The sequence below is a fragment of the Liolophura sinensis genome, chromosome 10 (assembly GCF_032854445.1).
Source record: "Liolophura sinensis isolate JHLJ2023 chromosome 10, CUHK_Ljap_v2, whole genome shotgun sequence".
Lineage (NCBI taxonomy): Eukaryota > Metazoa > Mollusca > Polyplacophora > Chitonida > Chitonidae > Liolophura > Liolophura sinensis.
This window is the reverse complement of record NC_088304.1, coordinates 5,243,157-5,256,049: the sequence shown is the minus strand read 5'-3', so window position 1 is coordinate 5,256,049 and position 12,893 is coordinate 5,243,157. Positions and strand designations below refer to the sequence as shown.

The following is a 12,893-nucleotide window of genomic DNA, read 5'->3' as shown; positions in this document are numbered from 1 at the left end:
CACCTGGCCACAGTCAAATAAAACATATTGCATGCTGTAAAATATAAATGAAATAAGAGATGTACTTTTTGTACAAACGTCTGTTCTTTTCATTCGCATTCAATCTATGCTTGCTGGTCAGGAGGTTTTCTGATTTCTCTTCCATCAATATAGTGTGCATATTTAACGTGGAAAAGTCTGTCAGTAACTTGCCAAAAGTCGATGGTTTGCCCTTGGCACTTTGATTTCCTCCTCCAATAAAACAGGTCATCCTTGTATAAGACATTCTCAGGTGTAGCATTAAACAACAATGAAATAAATAATGTGCACAAAAGTGGGTCTTTCCAACAGAGCCTTTACCAACAAAAACACATAATATAAATACACAAATCTGATTCTCGAAAAGTCATTCAGTTTTATTTTTGTTTATAATACAAAATCATGTACAGGCCTGCTGTATCAATAAAAACAACAACAACATACATTAATAAAGTACTAAACCCTTTCTTACTTCCTCTGCAGCCTGATGTCTACAACTGTATTGTTAATTCTACAACTGTATTGTAGACATCAGGAAAATGTGTAAACAAACTATTGAGTTAATTCTCATCAACCATGTTTCAGCTACAGGTACAGTGTATATGCCAAACCTCATCTTCACAGTGAGAGAAAAGCAGATTTGTATACATATAACAGAGCCTTCCCTATCATTAATGGATGGATAGCAGGAGGTGAAAACAGAACACATGGTTTTACATCATACTTCTATCGATCATTTAATAATGATCAGCAGCCCTCTTTGGCTGTCAGCCACCCTTCGTGTTCTTCCTGGAGCCTTTTAGGCGTATGCCACGATGCTAGCCGCTGACGTTGGGCCAACAAAAAGGTACATACGTAGTGCCCTGCAATAATCAGGTTTATCTCATATTTCCTTCTAAATTAAAAAAAGAACAATTTTTATCAACTATGAATGTTTGTCCTGCTTTCATTGTGTTCACCTTGTACACACCATCATTTGGTTTATCCTGAACACATATACTGTACCTTTGCTTTCACAACAGGTTACCTTACGTACTGGAGGAGACATACACAAATAGTTTACAATGTATATGCTGATTTTTATTTATCTGGTTGGTGTTTTACGCCGTACTCAAGAATATTTCACTTGTATGACGACGGCCAGCATTATGGTGGGAGGAAACTGGGCAGGGCCCGGGGGAAACCCACAACCATCTGCAGGTTATTGATAGACCTTCTCACGTTGTTACAGAAAGAAGCCAGCAAGAGCTGGACTAAACTCACAGCGACCATATTTGTGAGAGGCTGCTGGGTCATTGTGCCACGTCGGCGTGCTAACCACATCAGCCACAAAGGCTGGTTTTTCATCCAGTCTCGTATGATGTTTATACAAGTATTACAGACATTGCTACTATGACAATGGTGGCCATATCTTCCGGACCATTTCATGCTGAGATTCTGGCAGCCATTCCAAATATGCAGAGAGAAGATCTGAAGAAAAAACAAAAAAGACAGAAAAAACAGGAATCAATATTTCTTGTTATGTTTTAAGTTCACAGCAGGGCTGTTTGCACAGAAACCAAAAAACCTCACAAAATTTTCGAATGATATTTAAGGCACCTGCTTGAACTGGAGTACAGGCTGTATATTTCTGTAACAGTGTGAGGAAGTCAAGAAAGATTGATTTTGACCAAATCGATCATCAGAAGAGTATTTATTTTATTATCCAAAGAGCACACCAAAAACAGCATGTGTAGGATTTGAACCATTAACCTTAAGGCTATCACTTACACTTAGGTTTGTTTCTCCAGACTGTTGTCAGCACCTGTCTAGTGTCCACAGCCTCAGATATCAACGCCTTCAGGAGAGTCTCTGTTCTGGGCTGAAGCCTGAAACACCAGGAATATTGACGTTCATATGTAATTTGATTTGGTAAGTGTTTAACGCCATACTCAAGAGTTTTCGACTTGTATAATGGTAGTCAGGTTTCAGGCTGGAGGCTTAAACAATCTACCTTAGTTCATCAAATTTTCACTACACCTCGTACTGTGCGTAACTACTGAGAAATAACGTTTTGTGACATTTATTTGCATTTTGTGGGCATGTTACGTTACCTAAGTAACTAATAAGTAAAAGAGTTGCATAGTGTGAAATAATACGACACTCAACTTCAATGTTTGTTCTTCAATAACCCTTGACCAATGAGATTGTAGATGCAAGTCATTCTCTCCCTTGTTTGGCTGAATCTGTAATTTAGCTCGCAACCTCAGTGGTTCACAGCCAGTCGGTCACAGCCGGCCAGTCACAGCCGGTCGGTCACAGTCAGTCGGTCACAGCCGGCCAGTCACAGCTGGTCGGTCACAGTCAGTCTGTCACAGCCGGCCAGCCACAGCCGGTCAGTCACAGCCGGTCGGTCACAGCCGGCCAGTCACAGCCAGCCAGTCACAGTCAGTCTGTCACAGCCGGCCAGTCACAGCCGGTCGGTCACAGCCGGTCGGTCACAGTCAGTCTGTCACAGCCAGCCAGTCACAGTTAGTCTGTCACAGCCGGCCAGTCACAGCCGGTCAGTCACAGCCGGTCGGTCACAGCCGGTCGGTCACAGCGAAAATAATTAATTATCTAACTGGGGAGTTTCGAGATCGAATTATTACTAAAGGTAAAAAAAATGCTTTACTCTATCATGTGACTTGTCAGAAGTGTTAGGCACTGACATCAATTTACCGCTCACCTGTCTCACCATGTTTCAGAGGCACAAATGACACTTCTGTCAGTCTGGAACTTCTTAAGTTTACAAATGCTCAGCTCTTAAATTTTCTTCCTCACTCATCTACTCTAAATGATTTCTGGTGAAACCTTCTTCAGACACCCATAGTATAGTATGTGTAACCCTAATTTCTCAACCTTTTCTCATATAAAACAGCGACTTTCAGTGCTTCATGCACATTTGTAATTTAATTTGTAAATTTTGGAGACAAAACTACACTGATTGGATTGGCAAATTTCAGGGCATCACAAAAGCTATAATTTTATCAGTCTACAGAGACTAATGTCTTCAGAATATGCTTAAATCAACACTTTGCAAACATGTTGAAAATATTGAAGAATTACAGCAATTAAAAATAGTTCTGACTGATAACATGGTACAGTAGGACTTTTAACCTGTATGTTTCATTTGTAATATAATGGAAATCAAAACAGACTTAAAATATCACTGTTGTCTCAACTTACTTGGCCCAAGGTTTGATCATTGTCGCAGGTACAGACAGCAAACATGGAACAAACTGCTTGAGTTCATGGATTACCTCCCCTTCTAACAAAGCCCGTGCAAACCACTTAAAGCGATCAAGACCTTGTGGATATTCCAACTCTGTGGCCGAGACTGCCCAACAACAACGTCCTGAAAAAAACAATAATCACAAGGTTCTGATACGAGTTTCAAAGATCTTGTTGACAAAAAGTATTTCAGTAAAATGTATATATCAAATAAGAGTATCTTTGTTGCCTGATAGTTGCTGTCATCTTTATGGTGCAGCCTTCCGGAATATACCAGACACCAAAAATAAAGACAACACCCCACCCCATCACAAAAGCTCTGTCTTATATTGCAGTTAAGAGATAATGATATTTTTACTGTCTGTCAGCCAATAATGTATAGTAAATATGAGACATATTAAATTTTATAATGAGCCACTGCAGGTCTCCAAGTTGCACCTGACGGAATTTGGGCTAAATTATTATACCTCATGGACTGATTCTTAGTTTCCATTGGTTGAGAAACAGTCACATGATATTCCGGAAATCATGATGTCAGCCCTCAGAGTGCCTCTCTTAGGAAATATACAGGAGAAAATATAGGAGGCTTTCCAGAAAAATATAGCAGAAACATAGGAATTTTGCCCCTAATATAGATATACATACAGGAAACTCCGAACGTAATTCTGAGACCAATGGATGATGTATTATTTACTTAATTGTGTTTAAGTCACATAATCAAGGACTTTTGTATTGTACAGTGGTGGACTGGTCAATTTTATGAGTGAATGGAACTGGTAAACCACAGAACTCTGACAAGTTTGTGCATTATTTAACATAAAGAAATACTGTTGGAAGATAAACAGTTTTCAACAACTGTGCAATCCATTAATTAATCTTAATTAAACATAAGCAGCTATTGCTTTCGCACGCCACACTGTTAAACCACATTTAATTAAGATCTGGTTGACGACTGGTGAAAAAAAATCGTTGTCACAGCGTCAATTTCTTATCTTAAAAGCATCTGGCACTTCATACTTCTACTTCACTCAACAATCAATTGTCAACACAACATCTTTGAGTGCTGAGCTGTTCTATAAATTGGAATACTTGATAAATGTGATATATTTTTACATGATGTCAGTTTCTCAACAGGCATCAACATGATTGATGTACCAATTTTGGTCAATCGGGTAGACGGCATCATGTGGTGAGTAGCTCAAAGCAGACCTAATTTTCGAATTCGACAGATTTTCTGAGGAAATATCAAATAAAGGTCAATGTCAATGGTTGCAAAAGGTGCATAAATGTCTCAGCTTGAGGACAGACCATGTATAAAAAGGATTTGGATATTAACTACTGCACATGCAGAGAGCATTGCCAATACAGATACAATGTCATAATCCAGTGTACACTTCGTCGTAGCAAAGGATGGAAGGGGTCTTTGCGTATCAGTAAATATGAGCCAAGCTTTCACCGGATTTTTGAACTAGTATTCCCCCTTCAATTTTGGGTCTTTTGATAAGGTGTTACTCCCAATGTCCGTAGTAAAATTCTCGTCCTGTACTAGAGCCTTCCCATGAGCAAGACGGCGAAACGAAAATACATGACAAAACTAACATGTCTTGGGCAAAAGTTCAAGACTGACCTTTCTGACTTGTCAGGGTAGATCATCTCGCACATGAAATGTTGATTTCTTGTCACTTTTAAAGGCATTTTCCCAAAATTAATGATGTACGGAGGGGTCAGTCAAGGAGACCATACTTAGGTCGGACTTTGGGTCACTATGGGCCTATGCATTCTAGCTATTATGCTGGAGCACACTGGGCCATTAGTGCTACATGCACTATCCCCGTGTTATTATGTCATAGAGATCTGACACATGGGTATAAAAAATCGAAAGTTTGACTAGATGCATGTAGAGGACTCGTTGTTGATGCAGCTTATACACAAAAGTTTGGCGAGTGTGTAGATTGGTTTCTTTGGTGCTTTAACTATTTATTACCGACAACATATCGATTCAAACATTCCACTGGCGATTGAAAAGACTTTTCTTTACTTCACATTTTTATAAGTCTGATGGGGAATTTTCTGTAGCTTTTCAGGGGGCATGGGTCTGTTTACCAGACGCAACACGGGCTTAGCATAAATTCTGTAATGATAATTTGTATTAAAAGAGAACACTGATCATTCCCACGTGGGTCCGCGTCAGCATTGCACATTCTGTACATTATACTTACCATATGTAGAGGTCATATGACACACCACCTGGTCTTTGACTGGGTCATATCTGGGTAGAGGCTCATCCATTGGCTTAGAATATGTACAGTGAGATGGAGCAAATATCGGCAGCCAATGATCTTCAATGGCTGTCACCCCTAGGAATGCATAACGAAATTTTCACTTTCAAAATTGATAATGTTGATGAGACTTAAAGGATGCAGAAGAATACTAAACCTTTACAAAGGTCGGCAAACCTTAAAACCTCCAAAATTGGTCAAAAATATTTATTGTACAAATCTCCAATAAATGTCAAATATTTTTACAAAAAAAAATCAACAACATTAACTTAATGAATTTCTACTTCTAATTTAAATATTAATTTAATGTAAAATTGATTTGTCCTGTCTATTTTCACAATTTAATTTAAATTTTCATTTACAAAGCATTTTGTCCTGTGCACTATTTTAACATATTAATTCAAATTCTATTTACAAAATTATTTTGCCACCATTTTTACAATTTAATTTGAATTTGATATACAATTGATTTTTCTTCCTCAGACTTATCTATAGCTCACATTTAAAATACCAGATGAATACCTTTCATGTAAAGTTTGGACGTCTCGTGGATGTACTGGTACACAACAAACTCTGCATTCTGCTTGTACAGAACCGAGGTAGGGTGGATAAATACAGGCTCCTCAAGCTCTGTGCACTGAGAAAAAAAACACAAAACAACACATATTTCACAGCAAATGTGTAAGCACAAGGTAGGGTGGATAAATACAGGCTCCTCAAGCTCTGTGCACTGAGAAAAAAAACACAAAACAACACATATTTCACAGCAAATGTGTAAGCACGAGGTAGGGTGGATAAATACAGGCTCCTCAAGCTCTGTTCACTGAGAGAAAAAACACAAAACAACACATATTTCACAGCAAATGTGTAAGCACGAGGTAGGGTGGATAAATACAGGCTCCTCAAGCTCTGTGCACTGAGAAAAAAACACACAAAACAACACATATTTCACAGCAAATGTGTAAGCACGAGGTAGGGTGGATAAATACAGGCTCCTCAAGCTCTGTTCACTGAGAGAAAAAACCACAAAACAACACACATTTCACAGCAAATATGTAAGCACGAGGTAGGGTGGATAAATACAGGCTCCTCAAGCTCTGTGCACTGAGAAAAAAACCACAAAACAACACATATTTCACAGTAAATGTGTAAGCACGAGGTAGGGTGGATAAATACAGGCTCCTCAAGCTCTGTGCACTGAGAAAAAACCACAAAACAACACATATTTCACAGCAAATGTGTAAGCACGAGGTAGGGTGGATAAATACAGGCTCCTCAAGCTCTGTTCACTGAGAAAAAAAACACAAAACAACACATATTTCACAGCAAATGTGTAAGCACGAGGTAGGGTGGATAAATACAGGCTCCTCAAGCTCTGTGCACTGAGAAAAAAACCACAAAACAACACATATTTCACAGCAAATGTGTAAGCACGAGGTAGGGTGGATAAATACAGGCTCCTCAAGCTCTGTGCACTGAGAAAAAACCACAAAACAACACATATTTCACAGCAAATGTGTAAGCACGAGGTAGGGTGGATAAATACAGGCTCCTCAAGCTCTGTTCACTGAGAGAAAAAAACACAAAACAACACATATTTCACAGCAAATGTGTAAGCACGAGGTAGGGTGGATAAATACAGGCTCCTCAAGCTCTGTGCACTGAGAAAAAAACACAAAACAACACATATTTCACAGCAAATGTGTAAGCACGAGGTAGGGTGGATAAATACAGGCTCCTCAAGCTCTGTGCACTGAGAAAAAAACACAAAACAACACATATTTCACAGCAAATGTGTAAGCACGAGGTAGGGTGGATAAATACAGGCTCCTCAAGCTCTGTGCACTGAGAAAAAAAACACAAAACAACACATATTTCACAGCAAATGTTTAAGTACGAGGTAGGGTAGATAAATACAGGCTCCTCAAGAGCTCTGTGCACTGAGAAAAAAAACACAAAACAACATTTATTGACAGCAAATGTGTAAGCACGAGGTAGGGTGGATAAATACAGGCTCCTCAAGCTCTGTGCACTGAGAGAAAAAAACACAAAACAACACATATTTCACAGCAAATGTGTAAGCACAAGGTAGGGTGGATAATTACAGGCTCCTCAAGCTCTGTGCACTGAGAAAAAAAACACAAAACAACATTTATTGACAGCAAATGTGTAAGCACGAGGTAGGGTGGATAAATACAGGCTCCTCAAGCTCTGTGCACTGAGAGAAAAAAACACAAAACAACACATATTTCACAGCAAATGTGTAAGCACAAGGTAGGGTGGATAATTACAGGCTCCTCAAGCTCTGTGCACTGAGAGAAAAAACCACAAAACAACACGTATTTCAAAGCAAATGTGTAAGCACAAGGTAGGGTGGATAAATACAGGCTCCTCAAGCTCTGTGCACCGAGAGAAAAACCACAAAACAACACATATTTCAAAGCAAATGTGTAAGAACGAGATAGGGTGGATAAATACAGGCTCCTCAAGCTCTGTTCACTGAGAAAAAAAACAACAAAACAACACATATTTCACAGCAAATGTGTAAGCACAAGGTAGGGTGGATAAATACAGGCTCCTCAAGCTCTGTTCACTAAGAGAAAAAACCACAAAACAACACATATTTCACAGCAAATGTGTAAGCACAAGGTAGAGTGGATAAATACAGGCTCCTCAAGCTCTGTTCACAGAGAAAAAAACCACAAAACAACACGTATTTCAAAGCAAATGTGTAAGCACAAGGTAGGGTGGATAAATACAGGCTCCTCAAGCTCTGTGCACCGAGAGAAAAACCACAAAACAACACATATTTCAAAGCAAATGTGTAAGAACGAGATAGGGTGGATAAATACAGGCTCCTCAAGCTCTGTTCACTGAGAAAAAAAACAACAAAACAACACATATTTCAAAGCAAATGCGTAAGCACGAGGTAGGGTGGATAAATACAGGCTCCTCAAGCTCTGTGCACTGACAGAAAACCACAAAACAACACATATTTCAAAGCAAATGCGTAAGCACGAGGTAGGGTGGATAAATACAGGCTCCTCAAGCTCTGTGCACTGAGAAAAAAACAACAAAACAACACATATTTCACAGCAAATGTGTAAGCACGAGGTAGGGTGGATAAATACAGGCTCCTCAAGCTCTGTGCACTGAGAAAAAAAACACAAAACAACATGTATTTCACAGCAAATGTCTAAGCACGAGGTAGGGTGGATAAATACAGGCTCCTCAAGCTCTGTTCACTGAGAGAATTTATTTACTTATTTATTTGATTGGTGTTTTACGCCGCACTCAAGAATATTTCACTTATAAGACAGCGGCCAGCATTATGGTGGGTGGAAACCGGGCAGAGCCTGAGGGAAACACACGACCATCTGCAGGTTGCTGGTTCCCTGCACAGAGGAAAAAAAAATTTGCTCCTAAATGAACAAATTTGGGAAATGAAAAGTTTAAAATCAGAATATATCATTTAACCAAGTTTTATTGCAATTCTTTTAATACCAGACTTTCACTCTGACACACACTAGCAGGTGCACCTAGTGCACTGTGTCAGCCTTATCTCACCTGGTACGCATGTCTACATTTTTTAGCCTCCTCATCAGCCCCAGGGGGTGGGTCTGCACACCTCCTACAACACACACAGCTCAGGGGTTAGGGTACTTGTAGGAGTCCAAGTTCACACAAATGCATATTTAAAACGTTCCATAAACCCTCTCAAAATTTTCCGACAAAACAAACCTCTGCATTCAGACTGACATCATTACAATTTAGTGAAATTTGAATTTAACTGGCTTATTCATTCAATATTACTAAAATTTACCGAAATTTGAATTTAATTTCAGCTTGTCTATGCCCTATTTGTGCAGATTGACTAATTTGTTCAGACTGATATCATCAAAATTGACTGAAATTTAAATTGAATTTTAACCCTTTTATGCCCTACTTGTACAGGCTGAATAAGTAAGTTATCTCTCACCTTGCTACATGGTCTGCCATCCCAGCCAATACAATCTGTCGTAACAGCTTGGCCTGTAAGTCATTAGGGGGAGATAACTTAGGATCAAGGCATAGGGAGGTGTCAGGAATGACTAGGTTCACTGTAAACAGAAAAGAAAAAAAAGCAGTTTTTAAAATCAAGCAGCAAATTTTGCAAAAATGTTTACATAGCACATTATCATGGCCCAGATCCTATCATCTGCCAATTTTTCAACACCAATTTTTATTTTTTTATTTTTTTTCAAAACTGATCATTCTGCCCAGTCACACACATGTGAACGGTCAAACCACCATCTATACATTGACGAGCTCTTTGTCTCATGGAGAAACTTAAATTTGTCTCTGTCAGAAAAGACAAGCAAATGACACTACGTTCTTGTTCAAACCTGTATTAGTGAGCTGTGCACGTAGTTTGCGTATTTCCTTCATGGCCTTATAGCGAACGCCGTGGTGAGCGCAGAAATCCGGGGAACAGCCCTCGTACTCACACGCCCCCACAGCCTTCAGCATCACCATCAGGTCACCTAGCAAAAACGAGTGGCCCTGAGAAACAGAGAAAAGATGCGGAAACTTACAGAGGCTACACACGTTCCACTTTAAACAGCTCCTCCTTGTTGCAGGACGAAAGTTGCTCTTTCATATGCAAAAAGGAATTGGGGTAATTAGGTTTTGTCTAACATGACAAGGGTAATTAGGTAGGTTGAGAATAGTCGTTTCCACACAAGGATGGTGAAAAGCCTTTACAAGGAGAGATGAGTTCCTCTGGCTTACAAACTGAACCAGGCCTGAAAATATGTAATGCATCATTATGAGTAAGTAAGTGAGTGAGTGCTTGGGGTATAAAGTCATATCTAACAATTATTCCGTCATAAGATGACGAAGGAGTCCTTGGAGTGTATGTAATGTGCTTCCTTGTTACAGGACGGATTTCCACCGCTCTTTCATCTAGTGCTGCTTCACTGAGATGCCTTACCGAAGGCAAGTAAGCCGCACCACCCAAGCCATTATACTGAAACGGGTCAACTAGTTGTTGCACTATCCCCTTAATGCTGAACGCCAAGCGAGGAAGTTACAACTTCCTCTTTTTTTGTAACGTCTTAGGTGTGACCTGACCCAGGATTGACCCTGGATCTACCCCTCTCAACACCGCACTGTTTTGAGGTTAAATAAAGACCATAAAAACTTACTTACGTTGCTGAATTTTTTTTCAGTAGTACATAATCCTACTTCCCAAACAAACCTCAAAACACCTTTCTAAGATCAATGGAACCCTTTTAAAGTGAAATTCAGCACCTGACTATTGTCTATATCCACTGAAAGACTACCATTAGAAGTATCTAAACCGGCATTAAATATTTTTTTTAGATTTTTTTTAACCCAATAAATATTTTGTGAAACTTTGCCTTGACACAGTTTCAGCACCATCTCCATTATTGAGGGCATTTACTCCAGTTCTCTAACATGCAAGGTATTTTCTGTATAATAGTCTAAGCAGTAGCCTATGACAGATAAAAGTTGGGCTTCGACGATGAAAGGCCAAAGTGATAAACATAATTTTTTTGGAAATTGGATATATTGTTAGAACATTTCTTCTGCTGCTTGAACTGTTGATACACCAGGCCTACTGAATCATTTACAAGGAACTCAAGCCTGTTTGAACCCTGTTTCAATAGCCTAGCTGCAGGTTCATGGCCGGGGTATTCGAGTTTCAGGTCACGGCCTCAGAGAGGTTGTGCTGGTGATTTTGACTCCAATTAAATGTTTACATAATTGCAACAGGATTCATGCTCAATTCTGCAACAACTGCAAACAAATCTAAATACCACTGGGGCTGATCTAGGCACTGGGCTGTCACTGGATTTATGCTTCACTTTTTTAGCGCTGGCTTGAAGTGCTGATCCAGTTACAGCAGACGTCAGAGAAAGCACCTCGGGCTGAACACAGCTAGTGGTCTAGCTAGCATGTTAAGAGATTGTCTCATAAGTTCACTTCTTATGTTAGTTATCAAAGCTCATCAAAGTAGAGTTACATGTATTATTTTCTCACAATACAACATGCTTAAGACAAGCTTTGAGGAATTATTCTGTCGCCAAAAATCGATTTCAAACAGATATCACAAATATTTGCTCAATATGATTTTTGTTGCCATGGTAACAACACTCTTACAGTGCCTGCCCATGTACGTCTGATCTGGTACATCCGCACACGACGCTGTCTTTGTTCTTCTTTCTGTGAACATATAACAATTCGATTTCATTCCGAGGTTCCTCAACAGAAAATAGAGCACATTTTACAATACGCGTACTGCGAATTTGCAATGGATGTGATGTCCCACAGGAAGCCCCTTGATTCATGGATGTTAGAAAATATAATGAAAAATAATTTGGCCATCTGGCCAGTCATACAAGGTAGAATGTCAAAAATCAGACCAACTGACCAATAGAGCAACTTAAATAGTAGTGATGAATTTTAACAACTCAATATTGAAGCTAAGAACCAGATTCACAACTTACAGCATTCTCCATAGCAGCGGGCTTCTCTATTTCTTGGAACATCTCCTGCACAGAGAGTGCTGCTACTATGGCAACCACATATGGCAACAGGTCATGCTGATGGCCCAGTGCCAACATTTTTGCATATCGTGGAGAAACCGGGAAACTCGCCATAACTCGACCAAGGGGAGTAATCTTTGTGCTAAAATCTAAAACAAAAAAAAAAAGAAAGTATTTCATTGTTTGATTAGTGCTTTACACCAAATTTAAGAAATTTATATTTAAATAACAGGCAGGTCTATTGTAGGAAAGAAACTTCAGCGTGCCAAAAGCACATGTGAACAGCCAATATTCACAATGTACTCGGTAACCTCCTGATTCAAAAACACAGTGACATAAAGTTGTCATCTGTACAAGGCCTTACTCGTCATCGGCTGATTGGCTGGGTAAAGAATAACTCTTTAGTTAAATGAGCCCTAAAACAGAAAATATAATTAACATGATGAATACATGTGGGAGGAGACTAAATTGAAACCATTAAATTGGGCTATTTTCTGGCAAATGTTTATCGGGGCCTCCGTGGCTCAGTCGGTTAAAGCGCTAGCGCAGCGTAATGACCCAGGAGTCTCTCACCAATGCGGTCGCTGTGAGTTCAAGTCCAGCTCATGCTGGCTTCCTCTCCGGCCGTACGTGAGAAGGTCTGTCAGCAACCTGCGGATGGTCGTGGGTTTCCTCCGGGCTCTGCCCGGTTTCCACCCACCATAATGCTGGCCGCCGTCGTATAAGTGAAATATTCTTGAGTACGGCGTAAAACACCAATCAAAAAAAAAAAATCAAAAATCAAATGTTTATC

The 12,893-nt window shown here is 39.6% G+C and overlaps 1 protein-coding gene across 1 annotated transcript in view; it reads right to left on the bottom strand.

Moving 5' to 3' along the window:
* Nucleotides 1-374: 374 nt before the first annotated feature.
* LOC135476255 (probable ATP-dependent RNA helicase DHX37) overlaps nt 375-12,893 on the bottom strand; it is a 35,513-nt gene continuing 22,994 nt past the window's right edge. The window contains exons 20-29 of the mRNA XM_064756217.1: nt 12,062-12,249; nt 11,715-11,777; nt 9,935-10,091; nt 9,529-9,649; nt 9,117-9,180; nt 6,072-6,186; nt 5,490-5,627; nt 3,226-3,394; nt 1,789-1,886; nt 375-1,488 (exon numbers count right to left, since the gene is read on the bottom strand). Coding sequence (XP_064612287.1) covers nt 1,409-1,488; nt 1,789-1,886; nt 3,226-3,394; nt 5,490-5,627; nt 6,072-6,186; nt 9,117-9,180; nt 9,529-9,649; nt 9,935-10,091; nt 11,715-11,777; nt 12,062-12,249 — 1,193 coding nt within the window. The 3' untranslated portion in view covers nt 375-1,408. The remainder of the gene's footprint in view (nt 1,489-1,788; nt 1,887-3,225; nt 3,395-5,489; nt 5,628-6,071; nt 6,187-9,116; nt 9,181-9,528; nt 9,650-9,934; nt 10,092-11,714; nt 11,778-12,061; nt 12,250-12,893) is intronic.